The sequence below is a fragment of the Chrysemys picta genome, chromosome 3, assembly GCF_011386835.1.
Source record: "Chrysemys picta bellii isolate R12L10 chromosome 3, ASM1138683v2, whole genome shotgun sequence".
NCBI lineage: Eukaryota > Metazoa > Chordata > Testudines > Emydidae > Chrysemys > Chrysemys picta.
The window spans coordinates 153,170,173-153,188,876 of record NC_088793.1 but is presented as its reverse complement, the minus strand read 5'-3'; the positions used below and the strand labels follow the sequence as shown (position 1 = coordinate 153,188,876).

At 40.4% G+C, this 18,704-nt stretch overlaps 1 protein-coding gene across 2 annotated transcripts in view; it reads right to left on the bottom strand.

Annotated features, from left to right (window-relative positions):
• BABAM2 (BRISC and BRCA1 A complex member 2) overlaps nt 1-18,704 on the bottom strand; it is a 308,755-nt gene that overhangs the window by 196,943 nt on the left and 93,108 nt on the right. For both annotated transcript variants that reach the window (XM_008174875.4, XM_008174880.4), the window contains exons 5-6: nt 8,930-9,124; nt 1,432-1,506 (exon numbers count right to left, since the gene is read on the bottom strand). In XM_008174875.4, the coding sequence (XP_008173097.1) occupies nt 1,432-1,506; nt 8,930-9,124 (270 nt within the window). The remainder of the gene's footprint in view (nt 1-1,431; nt 1,507-8,929; nt 9,125-18,704) is intronic.

Genomic DNA, 18,704 nt, shown 5'->3' with positions numbered 1-18,704 from the left:
ACCATATCCATCTGTCCAAAGGCCTTCTGTTCTGTCCCCAACCCAAAGTAGAAGTTTCAGATCTGGGTCCCCTCCATTTCTGGAAGTGGAGGGGGGACCTCTCAGACCAATAATATTTAAAACTCTGTAAAGTTCTTTGAATTCTGTCCTGTATAGAAAGTGTCATACATAATGAAGTTGTATTTATCATATACACTTTGGAGAAAAAGGAGAAAAAACACAAAAGGGAAAAAATATCCTTTTACCAAAATAAAGATAATATTTATGCCAAAATTGTATTTTATTGCTTTAATAAACTGCTTATAACTATTACTAAATACATATTCACATGATCTTAAATAGATGCCTAACTGAGACAACTGAATGATACAAGCACAGGGGTGCCGAGGTAAACATATTGCTGTTCTGGAATAGAAAAGTAATTTGTAGACCTAAATTAACTCTACTTCATACTCATTTTTCAAGTTCTTCATTTTGTTTTACTATATGTATTTTTTGCAATAAGGCTAGGTCCAGGGGATCTGCTGTATTGTGCCAGACACCATCCCTGCTTGGATTGTATAACCCAGGGTGCGTAACGAAGAGTTAGTTGACTGTAAATTGAAGATGAAGGTTTAATGAAGCACACACTTGACTCAGGAAAAGTACAGTGCATGTATTTTCTTGAGTTAATCACATAAAAATCTCTCATAAATAGTGCCTGCAATTTCAATGCCTCAAGCCCTTATTTAAATACTCTACTCTACAGAGAAAGCTCATTTTTTTCATGTAGTACACGTGCACACAGCACACCTCTTATTGGCACCTAAACCACAAAGAACAGGGATGACGAAAAACAGCTACAGCAAACCGTTACTTATTAGGCAAAAATCACCATCCATTCCATCCTGACAGCTGTGCAGATTTAAAGGTTATATTTGAATTAATTCTTGCATTGCTTTTCTGATGTTGGTGATAATACCACGTTATCATTATATCACAATTGGCTGCAGTTTTATGTGAGTAGGAAGAAGGGATGTAGGGTCAGAATAAGCACAATAATAAAATGGACTTAGTGAATCCTAGGCTCCTGCATAGTCTTTAAAATGGAATCTAATCAATCAGTGTGTTAGTTTTGTTAGTCAATTAATCCAGGTGGATACTCCCCTCCCTCCCCATCCTGATGGGTAAAACTTTGGGGAAAAAACTGATTTTTTTTCATTTGGAAGAAAACTCCTTTCATTGTTACACATTTGCAAGGACAATTTAATCAGGAATACAAAGTAACTCTACTGACACTTTTCCAGCGCACCAACCAAAAATTTTGAAAGGTCTGATTTTCAGCTTCTTAGCTAAATTTCTGAAATTCAAAATAAAATTATTACTGGGAACATCTCACTAGTCCAAACTTTCTCACAAAATGAGCACTGTCAATACAGTCATTTATTTTACCTTGAGAAGGTATGTGGGAATATTGCTGAAATCCACTGGTAACTTTAAAAGGAAGCGAGCTGAGAATTCACCAGTCTGAGGAGAAAGGAACAAAAATAATGAGACCTACAGCTAAAGTGATCTCACTCTCTATTATCTACAGCAGACAGGGTCACAAGCTGAACCTATTCAGACTGAAATATTTAGCAAGGCAGTATCTTCTAGCAACTGAGGGAGGAAGAGTTAAGCAACCGCTTTCAATGGTAATTGTTGAAAATGAAAAAAAAACATTTATTTATAGCTTTCACAATAAGCAATATGGCAATATATCCCAAGACTCTCAGGGCATTGCTCCCACTGAGTCAATGGTAAAAAGGTCCTTAGAGAGCATAATGGCTGGCACCATATCAGAACCTACATTAGATTAAACCAGGCCCTATGTCTTCTCTTTACTCATCACCGTTGAAGTCATTGCTTCTGCAGCCACAAGTTAACTTGCATCCTAAGTGTTTTAACAAATGGATTACATCTAGTAGCATAAATTATTCCCATGAATGTAAATACCTCATGAAAACTCAGATTACAATAATAAGGGGGAAATATAAAGGTCATCAATGACGTGTTGCACAAACTACATCCTGACTGCTAAATAGGTATGTCTTTAAAGGACTCTACTTTAAAAATCATAGGCAAAATAATTACTATTCTGTATTGCATCCAGAATACAATGTAATACACAATCTCTCTATTGTCGTGTCACTTAAACATCCCAATCAGGACGAGGGCCCTACTGTACTGAATACTGTACAGACACAGAGGTAGACAGTCAATACCCTGAAGAGTTTACAATCTAATTTTAGGGCTAGATTTTCTGAAGAGTTTAGAACCCAACAGTTCTCACTTAGGCACCTAAATATATTGCTCAGATTTTCAAAAGTGCTCAGCACTCAGTAGCTCCCACTGAGAATGAGGAGAAAATTTTGCCCCTCTGTTTAGGTGCCATAGTGGAAACTAAGCATGTTTTTTGAAAATCAGGCCCCACTTTTGCAAATCTGGCTATTTGTGTGTTCCAGTACAGCATTTAGATGCATCGGAAATTAGCATGCCTTGCACACATCTCTAATTTTTTTTTTAAATGGGAAATTCATTATATGTATTTTGCTGGTACACTTATTTAATATAGTGACTGCCTGAATGTTACTGGGAAGAACTGGCATAATTACCACTAATAACTAAAGAGACTGCAGCCACGCCAATCTCATCAACACTTTCTGCTACAGTGAAAATAAAGCCCCAAAAATACAGTGAAAGTACTATGGTATCAGATAAAAAGAATAATTTTTCCTTGCAACAGAATAATCACATAAAAGACGAAATGTCCTTTTTCACAACTGAAGAGACTTGTTGAGAGAAAAAAGGGATGTAACAAGGTTACTCTTTCAATAGGTGTCTACTGTATACATCTCTATTTCCAGGGATTTAAAATATGGCTTAAAAATCCTTTGGGCATTTACCGTCCAACTGTACAAGAGCTTTCTCTGACAAAACTCTATTAGAACATTTTAAAGTTATACTAGTGGAGCAAAATAGAAAAACATGGATAGAGTCTTCCTCTTGCCCCATCATTCAGGTATGTGCTTGCTTGTTAAATAACATTTTTCATGCCATTAATTTCCAAAGTGGGATAGTGTCTCTGAATGGAAAAAAAAAAAAAAGACTAGTAGATGTTTTATTTTATAAAGAGAGCTACAGAACCTGTATGGCAATGTAAATTACTTCTTTTAAATAGACATTTATGCAAACTAGGTGTTATTGTAGTCTAGAAACCAAATTTTAGCTTTTCACCAATTTAGACCACAAATTAGTCTGGCCATAATTCATCCATATTGAAAATTTCACTCTGTCAACTAATAATAATTAGAAATGAGCGAAGGAAGTTTTGTTCAAATCAAAATCCACACTGAACTATGATATGGGTTCCAGGACAAACTAGAAGTACCAGAGCTATAATTTGAGTTTGGAGGATGCCATAAATCTCATGAGCTGTTTGATAAACTGCAAAATGGGGTTCTCTCACTGAGGAAGGATTCCTATTTTCTCTCATTAGGACAGTCCATTTCTGCACACATCTGGGTAGCAGCCCTTTTCTGTTGACAGAAAATGACCGTCCTTGCTTCTCAGCAATGAAATGATCCTACTTGTAAAGGGCTCAATTTTACTCCCATTGGCTTTAATGGTGCAGGATTTGTCCAAAGGTAAACAAATGTACTGAGAACTTTGAGACTGATTTCTGTAAATAAAGCCTTTGTTTGTGAGAGTAACTGGAATGTGCCAAATGAGTCGTACATAATCAGGAAGGGAAAGAGATTCTTTCATTCTCAACATCTTCTGATTTCTTCTACTCTTAGCAAACTTGGAGAGATCTTAAGATGTGAGAGCTTGAGCTGAAAATAGTGTAGATGGTTCAGAAGTAGCATTTAAATCAGTGAGGAAGAAAGAACTGGTAAGAGGGTTTTCCATAATTTCTCTTCGGGATTATGTAAATTGTAAAACCTAGAGGGCTGCTTTGCAACTGTTGTCTACTGAGAAGTTGCCAAACTCTTCCTAACATATTGCTGTTTTTTATGCGTCAAGTGTATGCAAAGGAAATGGGAAGGATTTCCTTTCTGTTTCATATGCTTCCTTAAAATGAGGCCTTATCCACCTGGCTATGAGAAGACTAAGCTCATTCTTCTAGAAGGAAATAAACATTGGTCTGATTTCCTAAAGATTTTAACCCCACTGAGACATAAAGTAAGGATATTTCATGCATTATGTCAAAAAAGTGTATAACCCATGCAAACAAAAACAAAAACAAAAAAACTTTAATTAATCTAACATTAAGCACACAAAAATCAGGATATACCAAGGAAAGGCAGGTGAATGCTTGTTCAATTTTAACTCTGCCTTATTTTTGCATATGCATTACAGAGGTATCTAATTACTCAATCATATACTTTTTCTATAACCAACTAGGGCAAATTTAAGATTGAGTGAATGTTCAGTGATAATTCAGCATTTTCTGACATTTATGTGCCACTTTCATGTTGCACTACCAGAGTTCTTTGCATACGATTTCCATAGGGTTTGAAAAATTTTAAGTGGACAGAAACAGAAAAAAGAAAGGAAGAAGAAAAAAAATAAAGATGTGAAACTACTGAATGCAAGTATAATATATATGGTGTGTAAATGAGAATGTGCATGTATATGTAGGGGCTAGGTATACAGTATGTACTCAATGAAAGGGTGTATGGTGTTTGTCTTTGTAGGTAGGTGCAGATAAAGCTATGTACACAACTACAAGCAATCTTAACACCATGTAGGAAGGGATATCCATACATGCAATCTCTCTCTCTCTCTCTCTCTCTCTCTCTCTCTCTCTGAGCGTGGGGTGAACTGAGGATCTCTCTGTAGAACATATTGAAGTATGCACTTGGTAAAATTTCTATCGAAATAATTCCATAGGGCATTTTTATAATTCAACTTCAAACAGTTTCCCTCCAAACTTAGCATAGCAGGCACTTCTTATTGAGAAATACTTTTCACATCCCAAGTCTCCTAGCGACCTTCTTTGCCACACTCAAAGCACTCCTTAAAACTACCGGTAATTTCTTCCAAAAGGCCTTTCCACAATAAATGTCTAAGGGCCTGACAAGTTAAGCCCACCTGCTTGTGCTGGGATTTGTGCATAGTTAACAACACTGTAAGAGTGTTTTTCAAGACTCATCTGTGTTCTATGTTTTTCTTATCTGTATGACCCACATTATGTTTGAAATATACAAGGTTTCTATCTATACTGCAAGCTACTTGGGGTAAGGTCTTCATTTTCCTACATGTTCTCTTTAGCAGCAAATACATTTTAAAATTCAGATATCTTTATCTGAGTTATAATAAATGTGTCCATAATTTATTGAATGTTTAACAAATTTAATGTTTCCACCCTCACATAACTCAAAATGCTCAAGAGATTTGCTTCAAAATGTATTTAAACACATTTTTTTAATTGAGACAAAAAAAAAGTTAGAACGTAAGAACAGCCATACTGGGTCAGTCATCTAGCCCAATATCCTGTCTTCCGACAGTGGCCAATACCAGGTGCCCCAGAGGGAATGAACAGAACAGATAATCACCAAAGTGATCCATCCCCCATCACCCATTCCCAGCTTCTGGCAAACAGAGGCTAGGACACCATCCCTGTCCATTCTGGCTAATAGCCATTGATGGACATATCCTCCATGAACTTATCTAGGTCTTTTTTGATAAGAGCCTTTGGTGAGGAACCTTGTCAAAGGCTTTCTGAAAATCTAAGTACACTATATTCACTGGATCCCCCTTGTCCACATGCTTGTTGACCCCCTCAAATAATTCTAGTAGGTTGGTGAGGCATGATTTCCCTTTACAAAAACCATGTTGACTCTTCCCCAAAAAATTATGTTCATCTATATGTCTGACAATTTTGTTATTTACTATAGTTTCAACAAGTTTGCCTGGTACTGAAGTCAAGCTTACCGGCCTGTAATTGCTGGGATCACCTCTGGAACCCTTTTTAAAAAGGAGGGAATCTCCCTCACATCCTCAGCTGTGAAGATCGATGCAAAGAATTAATTTAGTTTCTCCGCAATGGCTTTATCATCCTTGAGTGCTCCTTTAGCATCTTGATCGTCCAGTGGCCCCACTGGTTGTTTAGCAGGCTTCCTGCTTCTGATGTACTTAAAAAAAAATGCTGTTACTTTTTGAGTCTTTGGCTAGCTGTCCTTCAAATTCTTTTTTGGCCTTCCCACTTATATTTTTACATTTCATTTGCCAGAGTTTATGCTCCTTTCTATTTTCCTCAATAGGATACAACTTCCACTTTTTAAAGGATGCCTTTTTGCCTCTCACTGCTTCTTTTACTTTGTTCTTTAGCCACGGTGGCACTTTTTGGTTCTCTTACTATGTTTTTTAATTTGGGGTATACATTTAAGTTGAGCCTCTACTATGGTGTCTTTAAAAAGTTTCCATGCAGCTTGCAGGGATTCACTTTTGTACCTTTTAATTTCTGTTTAACTAACCTTCTCATTTTTGTGTAGTTCAGAAACTTACTGAAGCATCTCTGAGGATGAGATTATGTGTATTCAGTTTGATTAGACATAGATTTGTGCATTTTATTTTATTTTGCTTGGTGACTTACTTTGTTCTGTCTGTTACTACTTGGAACCACTTAAATCCTACTTTCTGTATTTAATAAAATCACTTTTTACTTATTAATTAACTCAGAGTATACCTGGGGAGGCAAACAGCTGTGCATATCTCTCTATCAGTGTTATAGAGGGCGAACAATTTATGAGTTTAATCTGAATAAAGCTTATACAGAATAAACCCGGATTTATTTGGGTTTAGACCCCATTGGGAGTTGGGCATCTGAGTGTTAAAGAGAGGAACACTTCTGTTAGCTGCTTTCAGGTAAACCTGCAGCTTTGGGGAAAGTAATTCAAACCCTGGGTCTTTGCTGGAGCAGACGGGAGTGTCTGGCTCAGCAAGACAGGGTGCTGGGGCCCCGAGCTGGCAGGGAAAGCAGGGGCAGAAGTAGTCTTGGCACATTGGGTGGCAGCTCCCAAGGGGGGTTCTGTGATCTAACCCGTCACACCTCTCCTCTTGTGGGTTCCAGGACTAGCTGCTCAAGAAGCAGTCATTTAAGGTGTCAAGAAACTTTATCTCTGCATCCCATCCTGAGGTGACATGTACCCAGTCAATATAGTTGAAATCCCCCATTATTATTGAGTTTTTTATTGTTAGAGCCTCTCTAATCTCCCTGAGCATTTCACTACAGTCACTATCATCATCCCAGGTGGTTGGTAATATAGCCCTACTGCTATATTCTTATTACTAGAACATGGAATTACTAGCCATAGAGAGTCTATGGTACAGCTTGGTTCATTTAAGATTTTTACTTCATTTGATTCTATGCTTTCTTTCACATATAGTGCCACACCCCGACCAGCACGACCTGTTCTGTCCTTCTGATATATTTTGTGCCCTGGTATTACTGTGTTCCATTGATTAACCTCATTCCACCAAGTATCTGTGATGCCTATTATATCAATATCCTTATTTAATACGAGACACTCTAGTTCACCCATCTTATTATTTAAACTTCTAGCACTGGTATATAAGCACTTTAAAAACTTGTCATTTTTTAGCTGTCTGCCATTACATGATGTAATTGAATAGGACTTTTTTTCATTTGACTGTTCCTCATCAGATCCTACCTGCATTTTATCATCTTCCCTCCTCTCCTCCTTACTAGGACATAGAGAATCTCCATTAATAGATCCTCCCCTAAGAGAGTTTCAACTCAAAAGACAAATCCTTCAAAAACCATCAGCCACTGAAATCAGAGGGAGGACTCTCATTGACTTCAATGGGTGTTGGACTCAGCCCAAAACTTAGAAATACTAGAAAAAAAGGGGTTCATAATAGGAAGTTTTTCACAATCTAAACTACAGCTTTTGGTACTACCAAAACCTATTTTAAAGGTTGAATGCACGTCTGCAAACTAAAAATATGAAGAAGGCTTTTCACATTTCAACACAAAATATGTAGGCAGTGTTTGTAGGTACAGGGAGCTAATTTTCTAGAGCATGCTTTCCAAGCAACAATTGTGAAAGGATTTCCCTACATTTAATTTCAGCATTTTTTTTTTTCCTGAATAAGGGGTTTGACCAGATACAGCACTGAGACTTACAAAAGCATAGTGGAGCTCTGAGAACACGTAAATGTTAAGAGGGTGGTCAGACATGTAAGAAAAGGGGTTAAGGGGTTGACAGTGCCCTATAACTATAATATAATCAAATACCCCTGTGCTATCTACAACCAGATAGTGCAGTTCAGATAATTAAACTAAAAACCAGGCCCTGGAGGTGTGGAATTAGAAAACTTCAATGAGATTCAGGCTATGTCTACACTAGGGCTGGTACAGCTATAGTGGCAAAGTACTGCTAGTGGGGCCAGAGCTATACTGACAAAATTGCACTGTTGCCAGTGTAACTGTGTCTATGGTAGGGGCTTTTGATGGCCCAGCTATGTCACTAAAATCACATTCCATCATACCCTAACTGAAATAACTATGTCAGCAAAAGCCTTCTAGTGCAGACATAGCCTCACTGGGACAGAACACGTGATTCTCACAAAAAAATTTACCAGTTCATCTGTAAACCAGATGCACTGCCATCAGCTCTGAAGACTGTTGCTCACCTGGAAATCAGATTCAAGTGAGGCAATGGAATAGAAGCAGTGAACAAAAGAGGGAGTGGAGAGTGCAGAGGTGAGCTGGGGACAAACAGGTTTTTTTCACCACTGTAAACCCATAGTACTAGTATGTGTGCCCACATCACACAAATAGCTCTATTTTACAAGGTAATGGCTAGAATTACTATAGTGAAAGGAACTCTAAAAGCATTAATTTATTGTGCTCTTATCAGAAATGTTCTCAATAGCTTACCCAGTTGTTTTTTTTGCCAGCATAAATTTCCATGTTTTCTCCATACTGGGGTTCTTCAAGTAAAGTCTGGTATTCAAACATGAGGCGAGAGCTCTCCCGTAATCGGCTGCATTGGAATTGGTGATACTGCTGGACGAGCTCTTTCACAACAAGCAGGAGACATTCAGGATTTGAGGGATTCCAGGAGGCTAAATTCTGTTGAATAAGGGAGAACAAAAGCACAGACTAGTTTACAGCAGTAGAAAGAGATGAGCATTCTTGCCTACATACTAATTAGTACTTATAAAGTCCTCATCAACATAGTGTCTTGTTACTTCTGAGGACCTGAGACCTTTCTATTCACAAAACAAAAATTGATCTGAACAGTTTATGAGAATTGGTTCAGACAAATGCAGCCCTGTATTGAATCTGAATCAAAAAGTACTAAGTCAAGTTAGCGCCAGTGAATACGCCAAACTGATAATAGCCTTGAAAATCATATTCCTCTGCTTATCCACAGAACAGGTACTGTCTGGGCTGGAGCAGAACAAGCGTCTACCCAGTTGCCTCAACCAAATGCCTATGGGCCTGTTGTCACTGCAGAGTTAATTAGAGTTATAAACTGAGTGTTGCCCTGGACTCAAGTCCCATCCGCACACAGAACCCCTTAACTTCAGTGTGTTGCTGGTTTTAAACTTGAGTTGGCTTGCCTGTTAGGGGGCATAGACTACTGCTCAAGTTAACACAAAATGTCAGCTGCTGACATGACCACTCTGTGATAACTAATCCAATCACCCTGTGCAGCTCAAGTACTATTTCAGAGCATGGCTGTTCTCACTCAACTTCGGCTAAGGCTATGTCCTCAGAGCAAAAAACGTGTGTGGGGTGGAGGGGTTCCCCAGCAGGATTGCTAATGTACATTAAGTATCCCGCTGAAAAATCCTAGTGCAGTTTTTATCACAAAGTAACTAGGAGAGGTCAACACTATACACTCAGCTGCGGATGACTTCACTTAATTTACCTTGTGTCTACTAAGTTTTTACAATGGGATAGCTAATACATGTTAGATTTAATTTAACTGTATTCATTGTATCATTAATTATGTTATGGTGCCTAGAGCCTGGAACAGGTGTCAACTTTTAAATCTAACTAATAAAATAATAAAAAATATCAGTCCCCTCTCTGCCACTTCAATTTAGGCATCTCTACTCAAACCATCTAAAGAACCTACAATTACTTTTGACATGGAAATATTAACTACTTATAATGGATATTTAAATTGTATACAATCTGCATGTGTGAATAAAAACACATTGACATGTCTGAACATTCTAAAGCGGAACCATTTTTTTTTTTTTAATATGTAACATTTCAAAACATAGAAAAAGATAGAAAAGGCTTTGTTTTCTAAAAAAAATTAACAGCAAGTGACCGTTTTGTATTCAAATATATGCCAAAATTTATTTTTTTAACCCAGATTTTCATAAAACGAATTAAATCGGAATAAAAAATATGGAGAGGCTAAACAAGGGAAAGGATCCAGAGTTCTGACTTGTAAAATAAAAACCAGCTGTGTCAAATCTCTATGCTGTCATTCTGGGAATGGAGATAGGACACTTGTATGGCTATCCAGGCATGAGCTCACAGTCCTATATGAACACTATTTCAAGCAAAATGTACTAATGATACATATCTTGCAGAAGGATCTGACCATTTGTTTCGGATTATTAAAAATGGGACTTATCATATTTCTTGTAACTGAAAATTGTAAGCTTATAGTACACATCCTCAGACTACTTTTATAGGAATTGAATGGATCAGTGTTTATGTCAACTTCACTTTTCTTTTTTTCTCTGCAAGTATTTTTCTCTTTGGGCCACTTCATCATTTATCCGGGAATAGATTTAAATATTAAATTATTAAAAAGATATTTCCCCAGTTTTGAATGTTATGATCCAAAGTAAAACACAACTACAATCTGTCAGCGGGAGAGATATTGTGTATGTGTAAAACATCAAGATCCTTTCTTTGCAAAACTGTCATGAAGTTTACCAACATAGGCATAAAATCAATGTTATCAACTCTTATGATTTTATTTCAAGTTTCATGATATTTGGCATTTTCTTCAAGCCCCAAATCCTGGAGGATTTTTGTGAGAATCTCAGCTTTTACTACAACTTTTCTAGAAATCATGGCTGGGAGAACAGCCTGAAAATATGAATCATGCATACCCTAACAGCTCAAAATCCACAAGGCAATCAAAAGAATGCATTTTTTTTTTAAATCTCATTACTTTTAAGCCACTATCTTGACTGTTTGGGGCCTGACTCATGATTTTTGAATGCCTGGGGTTGGCAATGCTGCAATATCTACTCACCACTCATTATCAGAAAAATAAAAATAAAATAATGACTATGTATCAATCACCCATTTAAAAATAGAGTGGGTGAACTGAATTTTGGAAGGCTGGTCTCATGCTTCAAAAATATAGACCCCATTCTTGCCTGAACAGACACAAGTCACGTGAACAGAGTGCTTAAGGGAATAGTTAAATCCAAAGTGTGTATTTGAAACAGGCCAGGGACTGATAGATTTGTAATACCTCTCGTCTGAAAAAGATGCCCTGACTTCAGAACTATGACTATGCTAAAGAGCCAGATGACCTACGATACCTCTATTTTTCTCTCTCTCTCTCTCTCTCTTACACACACACACACGGCAATTGCCTAGAAAACTGTTACAGCTGAGTGCTGACTTGTGATCCTGGGATGAAGAATGGTCCAGTGGCTAGTTGCTAGCCTGTGACTCCAAAGACTGGGATACAATTTCCTGCTTTGCCACGAACTTCCTGTGTGACCTTGGGAAAACCACTTTGGATACTGAGACACAGACTCACTATCTGTAAAATGGGGATAATAGTACTGCCCTATCTCACAGACTGTTGTGAAGATAAATACATTCAAGTTTGTGAGGTGCACAGATCCTATAGCCATGACAGCCACATAAATACTTAAGATAGATACCACAGAAGTGATTATGAAAACCCTCAGAACTGACAATCATTTCTTATCAACCTGAGTTCATTTAAGTTTAGTCGATTTAATAAAATAGTCTACAAAATACTATTCAGTACACAGTGTCTTCTAGGAAACAGAGCTTGCATCATACAGTCTGAAACCAAGCAAACATACTAATAACCTCAGACTTCCTGTTCCCAGCACCTAGTCAAACAGAGCATTTCCAGAAAGCTGAAGAATGTAATATGCTCGTATGTACTGATAGCAGCCAGAGAAATAGGAATAACCTTTCCATCAAATTCTATTGTGTTACATCAACGACAACATGTTGTCAAAGGAAATGACCGATGATATTTTAATAACTGGCCTAATTGTAACTGAGCATTTTTTTAAAAAATAACATTGTACCAGAAAACAAGAAGGCAGCAAGAGGAAGCTCATTGTCATCTGTTCTGTATAGAACTACAGAATGACAATTGCCCTTGTCAACAAGGAATTCAACAATATCACATCAGAACAAAGTTTTTATACTATCTTGCCACCCATGGCATATCAATTACAGGAATTCAAAAGAAATTATGTCATTGCAGGGCTTCTAGGTTAATATGTCTTTCATTCAGAAACTAGCTAGATATTAAAACCAGTAACACGGCAGATAACTGAGGACACAACTTTTCAATCATCTTATCCTCATCCAATCTCAATAATATGTGAAAATACATGTTTAGCTGTTCCTTAAGTGTTTCAGATAGTACCTTCTTTAAAATAGTCCTTTTATTTTACAATAATTCAAAGGCAATGTAAGCACTCTGCTGCCATTTTTCAGCTTTGGGTAGAGAAAAAGTTAAAAGAAACCATTTAAAAATGTTAAGAGTCATCAAGTTCTATTTTAGTTAGCGATTATAAAACATATGATAATCACTACAACTAAATCACAAAGAAGAGTAACAAATTAAGTTACAACGGGTCAAACCCTTCCTCTGAAAATACACATATAGCTCTCACTGAAGTCAGTGGGAGTTGTTGTCTCTGTGTATCTGAGAGAAAAAATTGCCCGTACATTTTTTAAGAGAAAGGAATGAAATAAAAAAGTAATTTACTTAATTATCCAGGTTCCTGAATGTATTATGGGCCTTCAGAAGAGATGTTAATGAAAGGGGGTTTGGATTTAAGGCTTGTCTACATGAACACTTAGTTCAGGGCAAGTTTGGGTGTGACTCTACCCTGCACTAGACTGCCACACATTAAGTGCTCTGTGGACCCTCAAGCCGTGCACTAAAACTTCCCTAGTGTGCTTTAATCTACTCCTACTTCAAAGCCCACAGGGAATTTTTAGTGCAGGGTCCAAACAAACGCTTAGTCCGTAACATGCTAGTTCAGGTTAGATTTACACCCCAGCTTCCCATAAAATTGTTTGTTTAGACAAGGCCTAAGACTCTGGAGAAACCTATAGGTCATGCTGTCAAATAGTGTTTCAGTTGACACTGTGATGATTTAGGTTATTAATTCCTAATTTTTTCTTTGTGATTTCATGTAAGTTTTATACAACATGAATTCATATCTTTCTTCCTGCCTACACATGCCGCAATTTGTTTACAGAAGGAATTCAGGGCAAAGTCATAAATAAATAAAATGTTGCGTGTAAGGTAACTGAAATCAGCCACCTGTAACAGCTGATGCTTTGCACACCAACCAGTTCAGGGATCAAAAGCGAAATCCCAGTTCAGTTTAGCAATCCTAAAACATCGAGAGAAAACAAACCCAAAACATCCAGGCTGTCTTCACTAGGGGGGAAAAAAAAGGGTGTATTCTTCACTTGTTAGTTTTAATACAACCTGCTAATTCACATGAAAATGTGTCTTCACCAGGATTTTACTGTGAGTGAGGTCTGGTTACACCTAAAACAGGGATGGGCAAACTACGGCCTGGAGGCCACATCCGGCCCTCAAGCTCCCACTCCGGAGATCCAGCCGGGGAGCGGGATCAGGGGATTGCCCTGCTCCGTGCAGCTCTGGAAGCAGTGGCATGTCCCCCCTCCGGTCCTAGGTGTAGGGGTAGTTAGGAGGCTCCACACACTGCCCCCGCAGCTCCCACTGGCCAGGAACCGCAGCCAATGGGAGCTGCAGGGGCAGCGTGCAGAGCTACCTGGCCGCGCCTCTGTGTAGGAGCCAGAGGGGGGACATGCCACTGTTTCTGGGAGCTGCTTGAGGTAAGCGCCGCCCAGAGCCTGCACCCCTGACCCCCTCTCGTGCCCCAACCCCCCGCCCCAGCCCTGAATCCCCTTTCCACCCTCGGAACTCCTCGGTCCCAGCCTGGAGCACCCTCCTGCACCCCCAATCCCTCATCCCCAGCCCCACCCCAGAGCCCACACCCCCACCCCCAATTTAGTGAACATTCATGGCCAATCATATAATTTCCATACCCAGATGTGGCTCTCAGGCCAAAAAGTTTGCCCACCCCCGACCTAAAACTTAGGTCAACCTAGCTACATCATTGCATCACTGTGCAATGTAGTTAGGTCAACTTAACCCCCACTGTAGATGCAGCTAGGTTGACAGAAGAATTCTTCCATCAACATAGCTACTGTCCCTTGAGGGGATGGATTTACTACAGCAAACAGAAAGACCCCTTCCATCACTGTGGCAAGAATCTACATTCCAGCACTTCAGCAGCGTAGCTGCAGTTATGCCGCTATACCTGTAAAAATATCCTTAGTTAACTCAAGTTAAGAACACACCTTTTTTCCCCCCTAGTAAAGACAAGGCCCAAGAGAAAAATATAGTCATTAACTTAACCAGGGTGAAACATGATGATGAAAAACAAATGTGTGACAGGAGATGGCAGTAGCTTTTCTGTATACCCACTTATTTTCTGTTAATTGTTAGCAGGTGTTTCAAGGCAAAACCCCTGGTGCTCTAACAGCACAGTTCACTGCAGTGTCTGGATGCAAGAAATAGTATTTAAAAAAAAATCAGTCAGTTTCAAATAGCATCAGAGTAAACTATGCTGAAAACAAGCCCTCTGTATTTTGCGGCTACAAGATTTGGCACAGAATTCAATCCCCGTCTAAGCAACATACACTCCAGACTGTCAGTTAACCTTTCTTAAAATTATGCATTTAGTCATTGTGGCTGCAAAGACCACCTTGAAAATGTGAACAGAGCATAAACAGATGGAGTGTTGCCTTCCAGAGCCTGCAGACAGGCTTCATGCAACCCAAAAGGTATGAACTATGCCATTCATCTCAATGGGTTGTTAAGCCTGAAACTTAAAGATAACTATTTAAATAACAACACAGTTAACTATTTCACTGATGATCATTTTAGCAGAAACATTCAGCAATAGCAAATGACAAACTGTTTCCCATGCCTCTCCAGGTGTTAAAAGCTCAACTGCCCCATTCAATTGTTATAGCCTCCAACTTTACCTGACAACATTTATGATGCAGTTACACATTATCACTGCAATAATGAAAACTGAAAATGAGAGGAGATTAAAAAAAATAATGGACTTATGTACAGATAGTATTATTAACTTTTGTATTTAAGTCACTAAGAATCTAAATTTTTTAGTGTAATTGAAGTTGCTGTAAAATTTCCAATGGACTAATGCAATTCTACAGACACTAGGGATCTATTAACACCTCTCTGCAATACAGGAAATCCAGGTTTGATTCTAATTCCTTATCTCTTGTTCCACATGACAAGTGATATGTCTTCACTGCAGTTAACTTGAGTTATCTGTACTCAAGTTACTTAGGGTTACCATATTTAAACCTTAAAAAAGGAGGACACTCCACAGGGCCCTGGCCCCGCCCCTTCCCCACTTCAACTCTGCCCCTTCCCCGCCCCAGCCCCACCCCTTCCCCAAAGTCCCCGCCCCAACTCCGCCCCCGCCCCTTCCCACATTCCCCTCCTCCCTCCCAGCCACGCAAAGCTGCCCGAGCGCTACCGGAGCCCGGGAGGGGAAGTGCCCGGCTGGGGGCGCAGGGTCTGGAGATCTGGGGGCTGCCCGGCAAACCGTGAAGCCGGTAGCACTCGGGCAGCTCCACTCTTCAGCTGCACAGAGCTGAGGTGTCTGGGGGGAGCTGCAGGAGTGAGGTCAGGGCAGAGTGAAATGAGGGATGATTTTGCTGCTACACTGATTGGCGGGGATGATCCTATATGCTGTGGTGCGGCAGGGCGCTATCTGATAGGGATGTGTATTTAATTGTTGTCAGGGGGCCCAGGGCTGGTTTCTAGCACTTTTTTTTATATGATTGAATCCAAATGAACAAATACAAGCTAGATTATTAGTCATTTTAGTGCATGCAGGTGAACTGAGCACCCCAGCGAAACTACAACCCTCAGCGATCACCTCTTCAGCCTCCTGCTTTAAACCCTCATCCTGCAAACCCTGGCACAGCCACTCAACTTCAGATTGGGGGCCCACTCACACGTGTAAAGTTAAGCACATGGGTCAGCCTTGCCTTAAGTAACAAGGAAATCATGTGCTGCTGGCCAATGTCCCAAGTAAATGACAAGAAAACGCAAAGGGCAGAGCTGTGGCTTGGCTGAACTGCTCCCAACACTTTTCGAAAGTGCCACAAGCTGCCGATAGGTCTGTGCAGCTGGGTTTGCTCACTGCAGCCCGTGCTGGCAGCCAAAGGGTTACCGCCGGCTCATCCCAGCAGACACTTTTGTTGAGCTTTGCAAAATTGTGCCCCGTCCACCGTGTCTCTGAGCTGCCCTCGGGGGGATGGAGGCAGCGGGAGGTAAGTCCGGGGGCCGGCAGGGGGGGTCTCGTTTGCAGACTGTGGCTGTGCTCAGCTGCCCAGAGGCTGCTGCAGCCAGGCTGATTAAGCACCTTCCCAGCGGGCTGCTCCCGGCGCTTTCAGCCTGTGCACAATGGCCAAGCACAGAGCCCGCCAGGCCCGCGCCGCACCCAGCTCTGTCCCGAGCTCCCGGAGCCGGCTGCTCTCGCTGCTCTCCCCCCCAAGAACACTTTCCCGGACATGTTCGGCTTTTTGGCAATTCCCCCGAGACGGGGATTTGAGTACCAAAAAGCCGGACATGTCCGGGAAAAACCGGACGTATGGTAACCCTAAGTTACTCCTCTCGAGTTAGATGAACTTGAGAAACCTCACTGTGAAACAACACGTAAAAGTTACCACAAACATAGCTCAAGTTATTGCATCCACACTGATGCTGTTCTCACTCTGGAGGCATAACTCATTGTTCTTAGTACTGCACTTAGGTAAACCACTCTATGAATTCTTTTTCAGTATACAATGAGAGAACTCATTTGTCTTTTCCAAGAAATGGTGCTAACTCAACAACTCATTCAAGTAAACCACTTCCACTCCACTTTTCTGTCCAAGGTCTCCACTACAACTGGTGGCAAAGCATTGATCCTACTCTGAGCAATGAACAGTGCTTAATGTCGGCATTAATGCAACCCATGTGAGTTTCATTTTGCAGGGAGAAAAGGGGTGACTGATATAGGGCATGAGATGCAGTGGAGGGCATTTCAGGGGATAGCTCAGTGGTTTGAGCATTGGCCTGCTAAACCCAGGGTTGTGAGTTCAATCCTTGAGGGGGCCATTTAGGGATCTGGGGCAAAAATCAGTACTTGGTCCTGCAAGTGAAGGCAGAGGGCTGGACTCAATGACCTTTCAGGGTCCCTTCCAGTTCTATGAGATAGGTATATCTCCATATATTATTATATTATTTATTATTATAGCATTGGCTTAGTGCCATGGGAAAGAAGCAGCACGCTTGGCTAAGAAGAGCTGCATTCAGAGTCGGAGGAATGGAGACAGCCAATGCAGGCTGACAAATCCCATGATGATTGGGGGTTCAGGACCACGAGCACAGAGTGGTGGGACAACAAGCTGTGGACTCAGAACTTCCACATGAGGAAGACCAAATTCCTGTAGCTGTGTGAGGAGCTTGCTCTGACTATTCAACACAAGGATATGCAGTTGAGAGGAGCCAAACCCAGTCCAGAAGAGGGTTGCTATTGCCAAATGGAAGCTGGCTACCCCAAATAGTCATAAATCTGAGGTTAATCAGTTCAGCATTGGCAAGTCAACTCTTCTATTGTGGTAAAGGTTTGCCGTGCAATTATTGCTTTGATCCATTCATGGATGGTAATGTCTGAAAATGTTCCCAGAGTAACAGTGGGCTTTGAATACTTTGAACAATGGGCTTCCCAAATTGTGGTGGGGCTGTTGATGACTCCCACAGTATTCTTGCCAGCAAGTTAAAGAAGTATGGATTGAATGAATGGACTATAAAGTGGATAGAAAGCTGGCTAGATTGTTGGGCTCAAAGGGTAGTGATCAATGGCTCGATGTCTAGTTGGCAGCCGGTATCAAGAGGAGTGCCCCAGGGGTCAGTCCTGGGGCCAGTTTTGTTCAACATCTTCATTAATGATCTGGATGATGGGATGAATTGCACCCTCAGCAACTTTGCAGATGACACGAAGCTGTGGGGAGACGTAGATACACTGGAGAGTAGGGATAGGGTCCAGAGTGACCTAGACAAATTGGAGGATTGGGCCAAAAGAAATCCGATGAGGTTCAACAAGGACAAGTGCAGAGTCCTGCACTTAGGAAGGAAAAATCCCATGCACCGCTACAGGCTGGGGACTGACTGGCTAAAAAGCAGTTCTGCAGAAAAGGACCTGGGGATTACGGCGGACGAGAAGCTGGATACGAGTCAGCAGTGTACCCTTGTTGCCAAGAAGGCCAACAGCATATTGGGCTGTATTAGAAGGAGCACTGCCAGCAGATCGAG